At 40.9% G+C, this 19,306-nt stretch overlaps 1 protein-coding gene across 2 annotated transcripts in view; it reads left to right on the top strand.

The window, feature by feature from the left end:
* The window catches only part of GNG12 (G protein subunit gamma 12), a 62,576-nt gene extending 46,373 nt beyond the window's left edge, over window positions 1-16,203 (top strand). For both annotated transcript variants that reach the window (XM_061633387.1, XM_061633386.1), the window contains 2 exons: window positions 9,789-9,906; window positions 10,975-16,203. In XM_061633387.1, the coding sequence (XP_061489371.1) occupies window positions 9,811-9,906; window positions 10,975-11,100 (222 nt within the window). In that variant the 5' untranslated portion in view covers window positions 9,789-9,810 and the 3' untranslated portion in view covers window positions 11,101-16,203. The remainder of the gene's footprint in view (window positions 1-9,788; window positions 9,907-10,974) is intronic.
* The last annotated feature ends 3,103 nt before the right edge of the window (window positions 16,204-19,306 follow it).

Here is a 19,306-nt window from a genome sequence, read left to right as displayed (position 1 = left end):
ATGGCCCATCTAGTCCAGCATCTGTTCTCACAGCGGCCAACCACATGAAAAATGTAACAAGTATAGTTGGAAAAAAGACAGAATGCACTATTGTGAATATGGCAATGAAAAAATATTTTCAAGACTTTTATGGGTTACACCTTTCTGTAAATTGCAAAGGTGTGAAAATACCAACTTGAGTTCAGACTGATAATTTATTTGTGCTGCAGTTTGGTTTTAGCAGTCATTTTTTGTCCTTTCTAATTAGAGTCAAGACTTGGCGCTATAGTTTTGCTCTGTTTGTCTGCTTACTTACACAAGACACAAGAATCTTGCTAATTCATAGCAATTGGCTGCAACAGAATGTCTATGTATGCCAGTAAAATATTTTAAATTTTGGCACTGTTTCAGATACAACCTTGAAATCTGTTCAAGAGTTATCTTTTAACCACTCACATGCCATCACAGAGGCTAAAAAAGCATTCCAGCAAAACCGTCATGCGCTACTGTGGCCAGGCTTTGGCTTTGGCTGAACATGATGATCAAAGTCTTGACGATTCATTGGAAGGCATCCAGTAGCAAGATTGTTAAAACCCTGTGACTCAGTTCCTTCTTTGAACTCTTGTGCTGGGCTGTGCAATAAATGCCAAAAGTGATGAACAATGCTTGTTGGGTTGGCCAAAGAAAAGGGATTTGATTAAAGAAAATCTTTCTACTCCTTTTGAATCACTTAAGAAGTTTATTATATTCTTTATTATATTCTTACATCACTTCCGATTTCTGACACAGACTATTGTAAATATATTTATAGCTTAGAATTTAGAAGAAATGAAAGACAATCTTGAAAGTGCATTTATATGGCTTTTGAAATCTTTTGTGTTCTGACAAGTTATTTTGTAGCATGAGACCAGAGAATAAACTAAGGATAGGAACTTGTGGGCCTCCAGATGATGTTGAACTGTAACCCCTATCATCCCTGACCATTGGCCATGCTATCTGGGGTTGATGGGGACTGGAGTTTGAAGGGCCTCGGGTTCCCCATCCCTTGAATAAACACTGATGAGCATTACTTTAATTCAATTTTAGTGCCTTCATTTTCTGAAGAAATAGATTAAAAAGGGGGGGAAATCAGTTTCCTGGAACTTGAATATAGAAATGAGAAACAGAAACAAACTTGTACTTTTGAGCAGTAGTTAAGATAATGTGCTTGACATGATCTGCCACCTTAATTTGAATATTAGAAAGGAGAGCAAGTGGTATTTTTGCTTTTAATTGTGAATTTGAGGAACATCCGAGGAATGCAGTGTATATAGGTGTACTTAGGACTGTAACACTACAGGTTGTTATGGAGAGCTGGTGCTGCCAGGGTTGTGCCCATGAGCAAGTAGAATTGCAGGCACTCCACATAGCATATCCCCTGATCTCTGGTTCCATGCTGGATGAAGTCCAACATGGCATTGTTCCATTCCTCTCACTAGATGCTGGCTCGGTACATTTGGGCAGATGAGAATGAGTGTGAATCATAACCATAGTTTCACAGGGGAACAACTGAAGATGAACAGAGCTTTGTATATTAATGTTGTAAACCTATTGCTGTTGATGATATTTATAAAATTTTGTCCCTCTTATTGTTTAGGCTCCCTTTGGAAAATGTTTGAAAATGAAAAAAGATAGTCCATGGTTATGAACTGAAATAGCTGTTATACTGAAATTTTACATCTATAAACCTGTCATTCGAAATATTTTGTCTATTTTGTGAAATTATTTTTTCTGCCTGTTATGACAGCTTAATTGCAATCACAAAAAAACATTTTTTTAATTAATCATTGTTGTTGTTGTTGTTGTTGTTGCATTTATATACCGCCCCATAGCCGAAGCTCTCTTTATTGAGAAAAGAGAAAATTACAAAGAGAAAAGAAGAAAATTAAGGGTACAGCATATTTATCTTATTTGTGTAAAATATAAAATGAAGAAAAAATTACATTAATATATGAACATTTATAAGGACACTTATTCTCCTGATACATTTGGTTCCAAAATAGAATAAATTGCCCAATTTTTTGTATACTTGTTTAGTTGTCCATTTTCTTTCTTAGATAGTATGTTACTTTTATCAGACTGGGATGGTGCCCCATGTTCTTTTCAACTAGTTGCATTCATTTACCTGCCAGGGCTGGAGCCAAGCAGACAAGGGAAGCAGCCTTTGAGGCTTTGCTGGGGGCGGGACAAGATGGCGGCAGGTATACAGTCCATTTACTGTTCTCCTAATTGTTTGTTTTAATTGTTCGAACAAGGGCCATAATACTAACTAGCCTGCTGGAAACCCACTCATTTGGCTATTCCCTCGGCTTTTCCCTTTTGGAATTTGTGCTTGCTGGTCAGCTTCTTATCTTCATAAGGGTGTAAATCTGCCATCCTTAATCACAGCGTCTGGGGAGCTGCCAGAGTTTTCAGACTACTACAAGCAGAAGCAGAAGCCCAACGCTTGAAACTTCCCCTATCACTTTTTTAACAGCATACCCTCCCTGCTGCTTTTGTGAAATGGTTTTAACAAGGAAAAAGGGTAAAGAACTAGAGGGGAACCCCCAGTTAGATGAAGTGCTCCAGCTCGACTAGCAACCGAAGATTACGCAATTCTTTCCTCCCACGACACTGGATACTCACCTCCCTATAGAGGAATCGCAGACTCCATCTTGCCTACCCCCTCCGATTCTGGATTGGTCTCTAGATCATGTAAATGAACTGAAAGGAGACCCTTCCTCACAATCTCTTGCCAAGGAACTTCCACTTGCTGACAGTCATCTCTCCCCAGAACCCAAGCAGTCTGATTCAGAGCCGGCACAAGAGAGTTCACACCTTACAGACACAGAGCGTCCTGCTAGACTTTCTACAACCTCTTGTATGGGAGTAAACTTAAATAACACCTCTTTGACAGGTTGGACACTCCTGATTCTAGATGAACTAGAGTGTATTAAAACCTTTCTTTCTGAGTGCAACGCTCTCTTGAACACCCTGGCGTCAGTTGCCAAGACGTTACACCCCAACACGGCACCCTCAATTGGAGAAGTAGGCGCTTGTTACTTTCGGAAGAAGAAATCTAAGGCGAAGTCCTCTTCCCTGCCCTCTCAACTTCGGGCAGGAAGGACCAAGCATCATCCTTCCCCCAAGCGCCGAAGGAACACTCTTCTAAAGAAATCAAAGAACGTTAAGAACTTCAAATTACCTCCCTACAAGAGATTAAATTACAAGCCGCTCTTTGCCTTGCTGAAAACTCCATCTGAAGAGCCTCCCCTTTCCTCCAGAGGGAAGCTCCTTCCAGTGAATTCTATGGAATCGGGGAGGGCAAAGGGGAAAGAACCTGTTGATTCCGCTACTAACACTCTGACTATATGTGTGGCCATCCAGTCTCCCCCCTTAACAGTGCAGGTTCCATCTTGCATCCCGGTTCCTTGCCCTAACCTCTGCATGCCTATGCAGAATGGTTTGACTCTTAGTCCTCCACCCAGAGGGCATTGGAACTTGATTTGGATTCAGAACAAAATGGCTTTTCTCAATTATCCCAAACCCCCCCCGATACCATCCGCAACACCTCTCTAAACTTCGGTTCTGGGAAACCCTGAAGCCTTTTCTCCCAACCCAACTTTATTTATCTGACATTTTACACATCGATTTTCTTTTTAACAGTCTCAATACGGCGAGTGCAATTGTTACTTTTAAGAAATCTGCCACCGCAAAAATCGTATATGGCCTAAAGGAGCGCTTAGGAAATTCCGGCATCTACATTCGGAGATATTTTGAAAATATGGCCCCTCCCCAGCCCCTTTATCCTTCATCATCTACCTACATGAAGAGACCCACTTTACCTAACTCTGCACCAAGTCCGTCAATCTACTCTTCATCTATTCCTCTCCCCACCAATCCATCAGAAATCCAAGTTTCATTAAACGCCTCTCTTGAAGACCCTCGAGAACCAGAAGACCTCCAGTTGTTGGAAGTTTTTGAAGACTTACCTAGAGAGGAGCAGCTGGCTATAATTCGCAGAGTGGACCACCTTAGAATGGACCTGTCAGCGCTGCAAATTAACAACTCCACTCATTCTACACACAGAAGGGCAACAAGCCATCATGACCTCACAGACGAGAAGCGGGAACCTTTTGACTGGATAGGAGCTCAATACCTCCAACCTCATGAACTTGGTTCCCCATCAGCAATGAACGGAACCCCAGATGCACCCGTGCAAATTTTGCCTAACTGTGATCGTACCCCGAACTGCTGTGTCATGACTTCCCCTTTGTCAGTCTCGACACTTACCAAAGAGCCTAACTGACTTCATTCAGGGATCAAGTCTTTGTCTATTACAAATATTGAACACAGCTCTTCCCAGCTCACTTTACTATCCTGGAATGTGGCTGGGTGGGCCAACAAGTCTAAGGATCCTGAGTTCATTAGGCATATCCGAGGTTTTGATATTATTCTTTTACAGGAAACTTGGAGTAAAGAGGAAATTTTATTGAGCGACTTTCAGACCCACTCGCTTCCAGCTGCGCTTAGCTCAGCTGGAGGACGTCCGAAAGGGGGTCTCTTAATTTCGGCTTCAACTGGGCTCGTAGCAACCTCTTTAAATGTTGGTTTGCTGGAAAATTTAGCATTGGCAGTTTTGTATAGGTTTCCTGCCACCTCCTTGTTGATAATCAATGTGTATATTCCCCCTTTAACTAAGAAATATGAAATCAGAGCCATATGGTCTAAACTGGAGAAGTTTATCGAAAAACTCCTAAATGAGCACCCCAAAGCCCTAGCATTGATTGCTGGCGATTTTAATGCTAGGTTAGGAGCTAATAATGATGAGTTTTATGCCCATTTTCATTTATTGCCACCTGAAGAGGAGTCGGAGCACCCTCTTCCACAGAGACAATCAAAAGATCATAAATGCAATTTTGCAGGGCTCTGTCTTACCCATCTGACTCATTCTTTAGATCTTATAGTTCTTAATGGCTGTACAGGGGGTGACTATCAGGGCGAATTTACCTTCCTATCCAACCGTGGCGCTTCAACGATTAATTACGCCATGTTGTCTTACAAGCTTGTTAATTGTGTGGACTTTTTTGAGGTAGGCGCGAGGGGGGACAGTGATCACCTCCCATTGCACCTGGTTTTAAACCTGAGCGACCATGTATTTCTCGAAAAGAATGAACCAATGTTGAATCTTTTGGCAGAGTTTAGATGTGCTCGATTAAAATGGTCCCCGAGTCTGGGTTCTAATATGAAAAAAATTTTACAGTCTGAGCTGGCCCAATCGTACCGTAATGATGTAATATCCACTCAGTCTTCCGTTTTGGCAATTGATTGTTTCCAAAAATTTATTCTTTCTATCCGCCAATTTTTAGCTCCAAAATGGTTCAACAGTCCAAGGTCCCTCCCAGATCACTCCAAACCCTGGTTTGATAAAGAATGCATTATGTTAAGGAAGGTATTAAGGGACAAATATCGGGAGTACAGATCTTTAAAAACTCCTCTTCTGTCTGAGGATTACTTCGAGTCTAAAAGAAGTTATAAAGCTTTAGTCAAAAAAAAAGAAATTAAATGCTAAAAGGGAGGATTGGGAAAACCTGCTGAAAGCAGTTAGAACGGGTGATCAATGCATATTTTGGAAATTGGTGGCCAGGGGTGGCCAAGCAGTCGCTGGGAACAGGAATTTTCACATTCCCCCTAAGGTCTGGGAAGCTCATTTTGGCTCAATATTTGCTAAGTCATTGCCCAAAGATCAGGTAAAGGATGATTTGTCTTACTTAGATTCGCTTCCAGAGTGGCCCCCGGTCTCAGTTGCAGAAATTGTGTCTCTTATTGACAAACTTAAAGCAGGTAAGGCCCCCGGAAGCAATAATGTGCCTCCTGAACTCCTTAAAGAGAATGCAGATTGGTGGGCCCCACTACTGGCTGCACTTTTTACCCATATTGACAGAACAGCATATATACCAGTAGACTGGAAACAGGCGATTGTTATTCCCCTTTTTAAAAAAGGGAACCACCAGGACCCTGCTAACTATCGCCCGATTAGCTTATTAAGCATAATTAGCAAGCTTTATGCTGCCCATCTTCTTGATAAATTTCATGACTGGCTTGAGGCGAACAAGATTTTAGTAGAGAAGCAAGCTGGCTTCAGGATGGGCCATTCCACCCTTGATCATGGACTGGTGCTGCAGCATCTAGTGGAAAAATACATGTGTCCCCCCCTGGAGGTGCACTGTTTGTGGCTTTCATTGACTTCAAAGCCGTGTTTGATCTGATTCCCAGAGACAGACTTTGGGAAAGATTGAGGGACTATGGTATGGAAAGCCGGCTTCTCATCTTGATCCAAGGTCTGTATAAATGTACCTCTCTTAGAGTCAGATGTAACCAGGGAGGAGGGTTATCTGCTTCAATCCCCACCATTAATGGTGTTAAACAGGGTTGCATTCTTGCGCCGTCCCTGTTCAACTGTTACATCAATCCACTAATTTCCCATTTGGCTGGAGAGAATGTCCATCCCCCTAACTTAGCCAGTAGACCTTTGCCAGCACTTCTGTATGCTAATGACGTGGCTCTCCTGTCCCTTTCTTGCGTGGGTTTGCGCCGGCAACTACGGACACTTGGAGCTTTTTGTGATCTAGAACATCTTACAATCAACCACGATCAAGATTGTAATATTCTCTCGCAGGAGAGTTAAACATCAATGGCGTTTGAATAATCACCCGATTGAACAAGTTTCATTCTATAAATATTTGGGCATTATTTTTCATTCATCTGGCCTTTGGTCTACGCACTTAAAAAATATCAGCGATAGTGCCCAGAGAAGTATCAGGGCAATTGTCTCATTTTATTTTGCAAGTGGAGGCCAATATGTCCCGGCAGCTATGGCGATCTTTAACCCCAAATGCTTTATGGCACACAGTTGTGCCCTTTGGCTAATTATGCCTTGTTTGAACGTGTTCAGTCAAAATTCATCAGGTGTATTTTGGCCCTGCCTACTTGTGTTCCAAATGTGGCACTTCGCCATGAGGTTGATACTCTGCTGATTGAGTCGAGGGCTTGGATCTATAGAATAAATGTGTGGCTCAGACTGAACTTTGCTCCCCAGGGCCTTGCCCCTTTAATCTTTCAGGATCCGTTTCAATCACTGTGGAAGAGGGCAGTGTTCCACAAGCTTCAGCCCCTAGGATTTTCCCAATCTGTTATTTCCCATTTGGGCTTCTATAAAACCAAAGAACTACTTGCACAGCGTATAAGAGACACAGAATTTCAGCACAACATGTCTTTATTGCCAGCCTTTCCATATATTTGGCCCAGAATAAAAGTGCCTGCTGTAGCCCCTTATTTGTCATCATTAAGTCTTCCTAAATATAGGAAGGCTTTTTCCTGGGCCAGATTTAATGTCTTGCCTTCTGCAGTCCTAGAGGGTAGGTATAAGAAAGTTCCCCGCCTAGAGAGATTTTGCATTTGTAACACGGGGGCGGTGGAGGAGGTGGAACATGTTATTCTTCATGGTCACCTCTACTCCGACCTCCAATCACAATTCATCTCCCCTTGTCTCTCCAACATAAGGTCCAGCACCCATGGTAAAAACAAGTTGTACCTTTTACTGGAAGATCGTGTCCCTTATATCTCTGACATGGTTGCAAGATTTTGTGTTGCTTCAATAGCCCGCAGGAAAAGTCTGATCTCAACTTTAAATTGTTAATACTCTGTTTATGGAAGTGTGTTTACTGTGCAAAGCCGGTCTTCGACCGAATAGTATTAGTATAGTTTTATAAATTTTAAGGCTGTATTGTATGTTTTTTCTTTTTTTTAATGTATATATATATTTATTTATTTTTTAATTGGTCTTTGACCATAATAAATTGTTGTTGTCAACTAGTCGAGAACTGATGATGGTTTAGGCTGCCACACACACACACACATTTGTCAATGTCTATCTGATATATTTTTAAAAATCTGTACAGTGTGACATACCATTGGTATTGAAGTTTAAATTGGTTTTCTTTTAGGTCTGTAGATATTAATCTTTGAGTGATTTTTGTCTGTATCCATGTCCATTTATCCATTTCCATCTCCTGCTGTACATCTTTATTCCATTTTTAAATAAACGTTTTCTTGGGGTTTTTTGTTTCTGTAATCAATTTATCATCTTTCCTATCATATTTTTATTTGTACCAATGGATATCAAATATTCAAATTTACTTTTTCTCATTAGTGAACCATATTCTCTTATGATACTTAAAACAGCTTCCTGGATTTGGAAGCATTGGAATACCTGTGGTCAATAATGGGCAGACCAGTCCAACTCAGGGGAAGCCGGTGTAAGTTTTGCTGCAGCAAGAGAAGCCAGCGTAAAGTTGCCATTCAGAAGCCTCTGGGTTGGCTGAATGCTGGCTCAGCCAGGAGCTGTGCACAGGGACCAGGAAGTAAAAGCCTGCTCTCTCAAATACCCCTGCAGGGAATAAACCCTCTCCATTGACTTCTGTTGCATTTTTTTTCTTAGACCAACCTTTTTCCTGGCATAACTTTTGCCTGGATGGGATCTGCAGGAGCATTCCAAACACATGTTGGATGTGGCCTAAGTTCCCTCACCTTGGCCCCTCCCTGATACGCTCCCAACATGCCCCTTTTTCTGGCCTTATGCCGGCTCCACTTGCGCCGGTCTCAGCAGAGCTGGCTGGGTCCTGGCTGAGCTGGGCTGAGGGACTTAACAGCGGCATCAGCTGAAGATCCGCCACATCCAACTCCCCTCAGCCCGACATAAATGCAAGTTGGATTGCGCCCTTAACCTATTTGCAATTGTCATGGTAAGACTTAACACCTGTTTCTGATAATAGAACTTGCATTGTGTCCATGTTTGAAAAATGCATTGAGTTAAATCACCAAGCATACCTCACATATGAGATGTAAATTCATTATAAAATGGATGTAAATGGTGAAAACCCTGGTGAAAGTTTGTTTTTGTGTTTATACCAAATAGATAGCGTTGTATAAATTGATGGGGTTTTCTCTGTCTTTTCAACCCAATGTTGTTCTTAGTACCATAGCATTTCTTTTAGATGTCTTAATTGTGTCAGACTTTCAAACTCTACATTAAGATCTCGACTCATCCATTATGTAATTCTTTAATCACAGGCAATTTTCCTGTATGGTAATAATCCATTATGTTAGGTAATCCCATCCCTCCTTGTTCATTTGGTTTATACAGAACCTCAGCTGCTTTATGGGGCGGGGGTTATTCCACACAAAATCTAGTATGATTTTACTCCATAGTTTTAAAATATTTATTGGAACCTGTAATGGTATATTGATCAATAGGAATAGCAGTTTTGATAATATATTCATCTTTGCAACCACTGTTCATCCCATCCATGAAAGTGGCAATTGAGACCAAGATTTTATTTCAGTCTCAATTTCTCAAAACAGGCTATCAAAATTAATTTTAACCAATTGTGATAAGTCTTGTGTGATCTTCATTCCTAGATGTTTAACTGGCTTAACTAGCCATGGTATATCCATCTATGAGTTTGCATCTCCTTTCTTCTGTTCATCTAAACCAATTCTTATCCATTCAGATTTATTTGTGTTGTAGCCTAATATTTGCCCATATTCTCTTACTGTCATTTTTAGGTTCTTGCAAGATGTTGGCAGATTTGTTAACATTAAGGCTATGTCATCTGCATATAGCATATTTTTTATCTGGTTTAGTCTAAAATCCATTGAACACATGAATTCTCTCAACAACCATTCCTGGTGTTAATTGAGAAAAACAACCAGTTATCTTTTCTTTACAGTGCTTGAAAGAGTTCATTGAAAATGTCTAGCAAAACGTCTGGTACAACAAATAACATAGCTCAGGCCAGAAGAACTGTTCAGCAGTTGAGAATAGAAGCATCTATAGAAAGAATAAAGGTAAGAAGAGATATTTCTTATTCATATTGTGACCACTATTTAAAGCAAGGCATTTCTGTTTATCTAAAGCTGTTTTTAAATAATAATAATAATAATAATAATAATATCCATTATTCCTGAGAAATCCTTGCAAATGTGTGTTCAGCTCCATCAGTGCATTTGCACTGTGCCAACAGCAAAGTCACCTCCCCCTCTTTTCCTGTTGTGCAGCAACAATGCGGTTGCAAAGCTCCTTCTATCCATAGAAGGCTTTTGAGCCACCACTGGCAAAGGAAGTGGAAGTGGAGCTGCGGTCCCCAGGGCTACCTCCCACACTATTCCAGAGGCTCCCACAACCCTCAGGAACAATGTAGGAAGTGACATTGGGTACTATAGTAGAAGGGCATCTGCAGAAGCCAACCATCTCTTCCACCACCTGTACCAGCAGAAGAGTTTCATGAGCAAAACTCCACTCAGGAGATGCTTCCATCTGCAGGAGCCAATCCAATCTGTTCATGGGTAAACTAAGATTTGAAATTGCTTTTGTATGACATCATGATTGCCATGTGCATACCAAGATTCATTTACAATCAAAATATGTGAAATGTCTGTGTAAGGAATAGGTGATCAAGAGTAAAGTAGAAAAAGTATTTCATCCTGTTTGATTAGGCTAAATTATATTGATTGCAAGATACTGGTGAAATCGACTGAAATGTGTATACCACTCCCCTGTATATAGGAAAGGTTTGTAGGTCTCTTGAAAGTGGTGACTCTTGCCATTGTCAAGGAATAGGTGTTCTTAGGTGCATTTAGTTTCAGATACAGTGCCAATCATGGGAATGTTATTCTAGGGAAATGGAGCACTAAATACTTGTAGGCTCATCAAAACAAACTGCTTTCTGCTACTTGACAAATTTTTAATCCAAAACATAATGGTTATTTGGGACTAAAAATATTTCTTGAAAATGTCATAAAATTGACATTCTAACTAGAATTTTGCTCATAGATTGTTGTTGACATCCTGTTTCATATTTACTGTGTCCCCTTTCAGACACTATTTACAGTTCTGCACCTTGTTTAAATTCTCAGGTGTCGAAGGCATCAGCAGATCTAATGTGCTACTGTGAGGAGCATGCCAGGAAGGATCCTTTACTAATGGGTATACCTGCTTCGGAAAACCCCTTCAAGGATAAAAAGACCTGTACTATCCTATAGGCAAAGCAACAAAATGCCTTCAAGACCCTCCCCTGCAACCGAGCAGATTCTTAGGGAAGTAATCCGAAGGTCACCTGGTACCAACAGCATAAAACAGCAACTCATTTACATATTGTGTATAAATGAACTTTTAAGTTTTCTAAAAAGTTTCTTTTCTTTATAGCATTCTAAGTGGGGATGCAAGGTTAAAAGGTTACTTCTTATAAAATGGAATGGTTCTAAGAGCATAGTTAAGAATTGGATTCTGTTGGCTTTTATGGAATGAGAGAGAGTTGGGTTTTACTGAGAAGTGCAATGAGTGTTCACTGTTCCAGGTGTTAGGTTGAACAATCAAGACCAAAGTTGCCTGAGCTTCATTTTCGGAATAGTGAGGCAGACCAGCGTAGAGTCCTAATCAAGCTTACATTTACGTTTGATTTTATACCAGTGTATATCCATGTATATGTAATTGGTGTCTATATCTAGGGTGTGTGCGTATGTTTGTTTAGGTATATACACATATTCCTAAGTGCATTCTTTAAGCACGCTCTTCAAACGTTATTGCTGCATTTATAGATAATTCCTGCAGTTCATGCCTTTTACCATCAAGTATATCTTAAGCTTTTCACAATGTCTTAAGGGCCTCTAGACTTATACCTAGGATAAATTCTTGTTCTCAGAATAATTTTGAAAGGTGATGTTTGTAACCTTTGATTCTGCCTTTCTTACATTTCCTCTGAAATTTAGACTGTACTAAATAGCACATAGATTGGGAAAATGGGGTCTAAAGCAAAAGTTTCTCCTCCTTTTCCATTGTGCTTTAAGAAGGAATCTCTCCTTATTTTTCCTACATACTTCTCTGTTGTTCTAATTGTTCTGTAAGCATCAATTTTTTCACTTTGATTGCTAAATTCACATTTATCAAATGCCAAATAATATCTACAGAGGAGTGGGAGACTCTGGATGCAATCTATGGTGCTGTTGCTTCTATTGAAATCAATGGTGGTTGTGCTGAAGAAATGCTTGAAGGATTGCAGCAATGCACATCAGTAAATCTCTGATAAATGTAAGCTGTATTAAACTATTTGTGTACTTTCCATGTGTTGATGGAATACTGAGTGGAAAGAAACAGTATTGATTTCTTTTAAGCCCAGGTATGTATCAGCATTCAGTTTGTTGCCAGCCTTTTAATGTTTTTAATTTTGTGGTCTGCCATAGCTGTATATTTACAGAATGTGTTAAACATTTGTGGTTTGGAGTTGTTCCATGTGTAAGGGTCCTGAGATACATGGCTAGATTCCCTTTGCAGAGCCTAAGTAGCACAGAGTGCAAAGTCAGCCAATGCTGTTTCTATACCAAGACCCAGAAACCTCCATTTTCAACCAGCCTAAATAAAAAGTTCCCTTGTTGCAAAGAGCTAGAATTCCCCCTTTAAACTAATAGTGGTTATATCTGCTCCATGACAGGTAAAACAAGAAGCCCCAAATACCTGGCTTCACTGTGACTACACACTGAGAACCTGGCTGCAGAGCCAACAAAGCAAGGTGCCTGCCCCATTCAGTGGTGCTTTGCAATATATTAACCTGAAATTGTAGGATCAAGCTCTTGCAGATATTTGTCTTAATGCTGCATAATTAAGATTAAATAGACATGGATGGTGATAATAAGGCAGATTTATCATTTTTATTACTTGTAGCCCTGTTTAAAAAAGCTAAATTGAAAATTGATCACCTGTAAGAAACAAATCCATCAGTATTGTCTTACTGCTTGTGTTTGATAATCACCAGAATGTCTTATTATAATTGGTGTATTTATTCTAAAGGCAGCTTTGGAAATGGAAAATTAGAAACTTTCACAGTGATTTTGCTTACCATGCTTCTGTCTGCCCTCTTGTAATGAATGCGTATTTGTTAATAATATTAAGTAATTTGACTGCAAATATCCTTATTTGAGCTACCCATTGCAGCCATTTTGTTTGATGTCTGAAACCTAGTTAATGGTTACTTCATTAAAAACCAGGAATGAGGTTCTTTTCTCATATCAAATCTTATGAAAATCCTTCCAAATTTCTCACTCTAAACTAACTAACTTCTTTTCTTTTTTGGTTTATTTTAAGATAATGGGCAGCTTTTGATTCGTGTGAGATACACAAATCTGTTTTTCTAAAGGCTGACTCACACATCCACCATTACATGGTGATGACATGGGTTGACTTGCATTTTATGTAGGCTTGGTAGGATTGAATCAGTCATGTCAGTGCAGCATGCACCTGGATCATGATTTATTACATATGAATTTTTTTGAAAAGTATGTTGAATGAGGATGCACTGTCTTGCTATCTCGATATCTATTGAACTGTTCATAGAACTAATTCAGCACCTACAAATCAATGGGAAAAATAGTGTAGTCTTACATGGTTGTTAAGCGGTGCTCTGCTGAGACATGAAAGCACAGAAGTTGTGTCCTAGCTAATATGTGATGTGAGTATTGTGTCTGTCTGGTAACAGAATTGGCATTCACTCCAAGTAAACCTCTGACAGCACAGTCCAAAATACTTAGACAGGAGTCCAGTGGGCCTTATCCAGATGAGTATAGAGTTGCAGCATCAATGAGGAAAACTTGCATGGGCACAACTGTGACTGCTCCCTTGGTGTGTGTTTGTGCCTAAAGCTAGACCAAAAGCTGAAAAAAATCCTAATTGCTACTTGCCTGTCTAAAAATGATGCTGGCTCCTCAAAAAATGAAATTGATTCTAGGAATTTTATTCTTCTCTCCACCCCCACAGCCACCTATTACTGTTTTTACTCATCAAATTAACAGGGTGTTTTTTAAAAAATATATAGTTTTGATGCATTAATTAATTTGATGCTTTCATATAAAAATGAATATGCTATTTCAATATCTGCAATCATTTTTAATTGCTTACATACAAGTTTACATAGTTTAATTAAATCAAGTGTTGCATACACTACACTGTCACCAGCAAATGCTGCTGTGTACGCTTTATTTATAGAATAACTTTGGACACATTCTGCTGCAGGTGAGAAATTTGAACTGTTGCTTCCTGCCTTGCATCTACCTTCCATTTCACTTGAGATTTGTAAGTCATATCCTTAAACTTTAAAATCAGATAATCAAACTTGACATTTGACCTATTTAAAATATCTTCAAATTCTTGGGTGCCCAAATATGTAGTGCAATGTTTATGCAGTGTTAAAGCTTAACTGTTGTCAAAGCCAGTGTCAGAGCTTGCAGACCTAGGAAGCTGAAAGGCCTCCAGCTGGAAAACCCTCCTGTCTGTCAGAAAACATGCAGACTAGGAGAAAGACTTGCAGGAAAGATGGAAAAGACTATAGATACTGCATTACAAGTGTCCAACGCCTTTTCTATTTTCATCTCTCCTCTCCATCCCCCCGTGTTTTCCTGAAGAATGTCTAGAGGTATGAGTTCCTAGGTGCTGGCCCTGTTTTCTGGATTTGTTTTGTTTTCCTTGATACCAATGCTATTATAACCTAAGTGTATTTTATAATCTTTTCCACATGTTTGATGTGTACACGTGTTGCAGCACCAAGACAAAATGGGTTGGATCCAAAGGTGCCCTTCCGCATGTGGCAGATGTTTTCTGCTCATAGAAAGGCACTGTTTTACACCTCATGCTAAAGAGTTGCCCAAGAAAAGTGAAATTAAGGCCGTAATCCTATACCCACTAATCTAAGAATAAGCCCCATTAAACTCAATGAGACTTTTTTCTGAGTAGATAGGTGTAGGATTGTGCTGTGAGTAAGCACCATTGAACCTACTAGGACTTATTTCTGAGTAAATGTATAGGATCACATGGTATACCTAAAGAAGATGGCTCTACTTACATTAGCAGAAGCAAGAGAATTTTTATAGAAACCTACCTGTTGGAACAATCTATGAACTACCTTGCTAGCCCTTGCAGCACAATGCTAGTAGCTGTTTTCTGCTCATGGTGCTTTGGATCCCAACCAATATTTTCACCAGCAGTGCTTTAGAACTGTATTATACATAAGTATTTTACGAACTGAAAGAGAGTATTAAAGTGTCATGTAAACTGTAGGGACATAATTTTAATTAACAATTGTGCCAACTTTGCATTCAGAAATGCCTTTTGACTTTCACTCTAAAACATATGGGTTGAAAACTTACCCCCTGTTCAGTTTCTTTATTGGTTTTTAAACATTCACAGTTTTTAGTCACAACAGCTGTAAATTCAACACCAAAAGACAGCTAGCTGCTTCAGGTCACTTCAGTCAGATTTTAGGTAACTGCTAATTGCATTATCGCTCTTTTCCAGCCTTCTGTAATGTACTATCATCTTGAAGAGTCAAATCATGCATACATTGCTCTTTTTGTGTAAAGCAGATTTTGTAGTGATAGTATAATCACACAGCAAAACATTGAGAATGCTGCCTTCATATGCAGTCCTGCTTCTCATTTTCCATTTGTTTCAATGGGACTTGAATGGGGCTCCCATAGAAGTGAATGGAGTTTAGATGCTTAGATGATTTGCACTCACTAGAATTCAACAGGGAAAACTGAACCAACCAAAATAATTACTGCTAGACCACTGTGAGGTTTTGAAGTTAAAAGAGTATGATACTTGTCAAGAGTTTTCAGCAACTGTACCACTACACTGCATCCTCATGCTTTGATTAGAAATGCCTCACAAGTAAAAGATTACTCCAGAAAATGCTTGGTCTTCTTCCTTTCTTTCTTTTTTTTGTCCTTTTTAAAAAATTGTAATCTGCTTAGTTCTTATAGGCACACTTATCTGAGTTTTTCTTTGAATTGCTTTTGCAAAATAATGTTTTGTATTATCTTTGTAATCCTTGATTGACAAGAATACCATGACTTGCCTTTTGGGTGGGTGGGGATTTGTAAAATTCCTTTAATAGAGCTAATTTGTTTTTTGCCTTTCACAAGCAATCAACCTCTAATAAGCTTGCATACATTGTGCATCTGCATACAATCTGATCTTTTATTGAAAGGCTTCCTGTCGCCATTAGAAGGATTTTAAAAAACCCTGTAATTACTTGTTCACAACTAATATATTTAGTACCATGGATATGAAACACTTTAATTAAACATCACTTCTTTTCATACTGTTTTCTGTTTTTCATTGTAATTCAGTTGACTTCAGTTATGCTTGTGCTACCTGTCCGTGAGAATAGCATCACATTCTGACACTCCTAATGTAACACATTGTGCTATAATTTATCAGTTGGGAGGGCTAGGGAATGTAGTGTTGTGTGTTAAGCATGATACTTTTGCCAAAGAAGGCCTGTGAAGCTGTGAGTTCAAACCCTATGTTCCATGGACTTCTACAAATTTGACCTGTCACTCTCTTATTTTGTATCCATGAGGTTGTTGGTTCAAATCCCACAATCCTTTCGGCCAAAGGGAAGCAAGCGTCTGTTCCTTAGTGCACATGCTTCAGGGTCAGTCCCTTGCTGCAGACTCCCAGAAGAAAGAGCCATATTTGCAACCCATGTACCCGAAAGTAGGGCTTTGCTGAAGCCCTGGTCGCTCTGTGGAATACGGAGATGACCCGGGCTGTAAACACGATCGCTCCTGCACGCCCTCTCCTGTGTAGAGCTCATACAGCTCCATGGTATACTCCGGAGCTGAGAGCGATGAAGCAAGATAGGAGGAGGCTTGAGCGGAAATGGAGACGAACTCCCGACGGATACAATTATGCGCTGGTTAGTGCTTCGACTAAGCTCTATGTAGGAGCAGTGAAGGCAGCTAAAAAACATCATTTTGCTGCCACTATTAAATCATCTCTTTGCCGCCCAGCGGAGTTCTTTCGAGTTGTCCGGGGGCTTCTCCATTCAAACCCTCCGGACACGGTGGAATCATCGGAGGCCCGCTGTAATCAGTTTGCCGATCACTTCCAGAATAAGATCTCATGTATCCGCCGGGACCTAGACGCTCAAGTTATAGCAGTAGATCCTAGTGAGGTGTCCGGAGCACAGTCTTGTCCTGTTTTGTTGGATGAGCTTCAGTTGGTTCAACTCGAGGACGTGGACAAGGAGCTTGGACAGGTACGTGCAACCACTTCGGTACTGGATCCTTGCCCCTCCTGGCTGATAAAAACTAGCAGGAATGGAACAGGTAGCTGGGCCAAGGAAGTGATAAATGCCTCTTTACGAGAGGGAGTGGTCCCGGGCTGTCTGAAAGAGGCAGTGGTGAGACCACTCCTGAAAAAGCCTTCCTTGGACCCAGACAATTTTAACAGCTACAGGCCAGTGGCGAATGTTCCATTCCTGGGCAAGGTCTTGGAACGGGTGGTTGCTGGCCAGCTCCAGGCGCTATTGGATGAAACTGATTATCTAGATCCATTTCAATCGGGTTTTAGGCCCGGTTTTGGCACTGAGACAGCCTTGGTCGCCCTGTACGATGACCTATGTCGGGAAAGAGACAGAGGGAGTGTAACTCTGTTGATTCTCCTTGATCTCTCAGTGGCTTTTGATACCATCGACCATGGTATCCTTCTGGAGAGGCTCGCGGAGTTGGGAGTTGGAGGTACTGCTTGGCAGTGGTTCCGCTCCTACTTGGCGGGTCGTCTCCAGAAGGTAGTGCTTGGGGAACATTGCTCGACACCGCGGGCTCTCCAATATGGGGTCCCGCAGGGGTCAGTTTTGTCCCCCCTGCTTTTTAATATCTACATGAAGCCGTTGGGAGAGGTCATCAGGAGTTTTGGAGTGCGTTGTCATCAGTATGCTGATGACACGCAGCTCTACTTCTCCTTTTCATCTTCTTCAGGTGAGGCTGTCGATTTGCTGAACCGTTGCCTGGCCTCGACAATGGACTGGATGAGAGTTAACAAACTGAAGCTCAATCCAGACAAGACTGAGATGCTGTTGGTGGACGGGTTCTCTGATCGGATGGTGGATATATACCCTGTCCTGGACGGGGTTACACTCCCCCTAAAGGACCGGGTTCCTAGTCTGGGAGTCTTTTTAGACTCTTCCCTCTCACTTGAGGCTCAAGTAGCCTCGGTGGTTAGGAATGCGTTTTACCAACTTCGGTTGGTAGCCCAGCTACGTCCCTATTTGAGTAAAGAGGACCTTACATCAGTGGTACATGCTCTGGTAACCTCACGTTTGGATTACTGTAATGCACTTTACGTAGGGCTACCTTTGAAGACAGTTCGGAAGCTACAACTAGTGCAAAATGCGGCGGCCAGATTGCTGACAAGGACCAAGCGGTCCGAGCATATAACACCTGTTCTGGCCAGCTTGCACTGGTTGCCAATATGTTTCAGGGCTAGATTCAAAGTGTTGGTATTAACCTATAAAGCCTTATACGGTGCGGGACCACGATACCTTGCGGAACGCCTCTTCCGATATGAACCGGCCCGTGCACTACGTTCTGCTACGAAGGCCCTCCTCCGGGTTCCAACTCACAGGGAGGCCCGGAGGGTGATGACAAGATCTAGGGCCTTCTCAGTGGTGGCCCCCGAACTATGGAACAGTCTCCCTGAGGAAGTACGCCTGGCGCCGACTCTGCTCTCCTTCCGGCGCCAGGTCAAAACCTTCCTATTCTCTGAAGCATTTTAAGTTACATTGATCTAATTTTAAAAATGTTTATTGTATTGTTGATTGTATTTTAATATTATTTTGTTATTCATTGTATTTGTATACTATTTTATGTTCACCGCCCAGAGAGCTATCGCTAGTCGGGCGGTATATAAATTTAATAAATAAATAAATAAATAAAATGAAGGAGAAATGACTGGGCGGAATAAAAAAGGCTAGGGTAAAATGAAAGTAATTCTCAGGAATGAGTGGGTCAGACAGTTATCTGAATGAGGATATTGGTCTATATACCAACCATTCTAATTCATGGTTTGACCTGTTCTTAAGTTGACTTTCATTTTCCCCAGCCCTCTTCATCCCACCCAGTCAACTCTCTCTGTCATGTTCATTAGATTGATTGTCAGTGTTTGCCAGTTATGGTCCCAGCCTGCCTTGTTATCCATCCATCACCTTCATGTTTTGCAGTCTGATTGCTTTGTTCAGGGAGACACTGAGCTGCAAGGACCTCCACATTTACATTCTTTATGAATGTTCCAACGGGAAGGTCATAGACGACATACAGATGCACCACCTGGAGGTTGTGAATGCACCATTCTGTGTACCTAACATGAACTGTTACAGTGAAGAACAAGTGGGAGGTGCGGGCTGCCATCCAGAAATGC

Source organism: Rhineura floridana, chromosome 6, assembly GCF_030035675.1.
Source record: "Rhineura floridana isolate rRhiFlo1 chromosome 6, rRhiFlo1.hap2, whole genome shotgun sequence".
Lineage (NCBI taxonomy): Eukaryota > Metazoa > Chordata > Lepidosauria > Squamata > Rhineuridae > Rhineura > Rhineura floridana.
The sequence above is the reverse complement of the archived record's forward strand: the minus strand, read 5'-3'. Positions and strand labels throughout refer to the sequence as shown.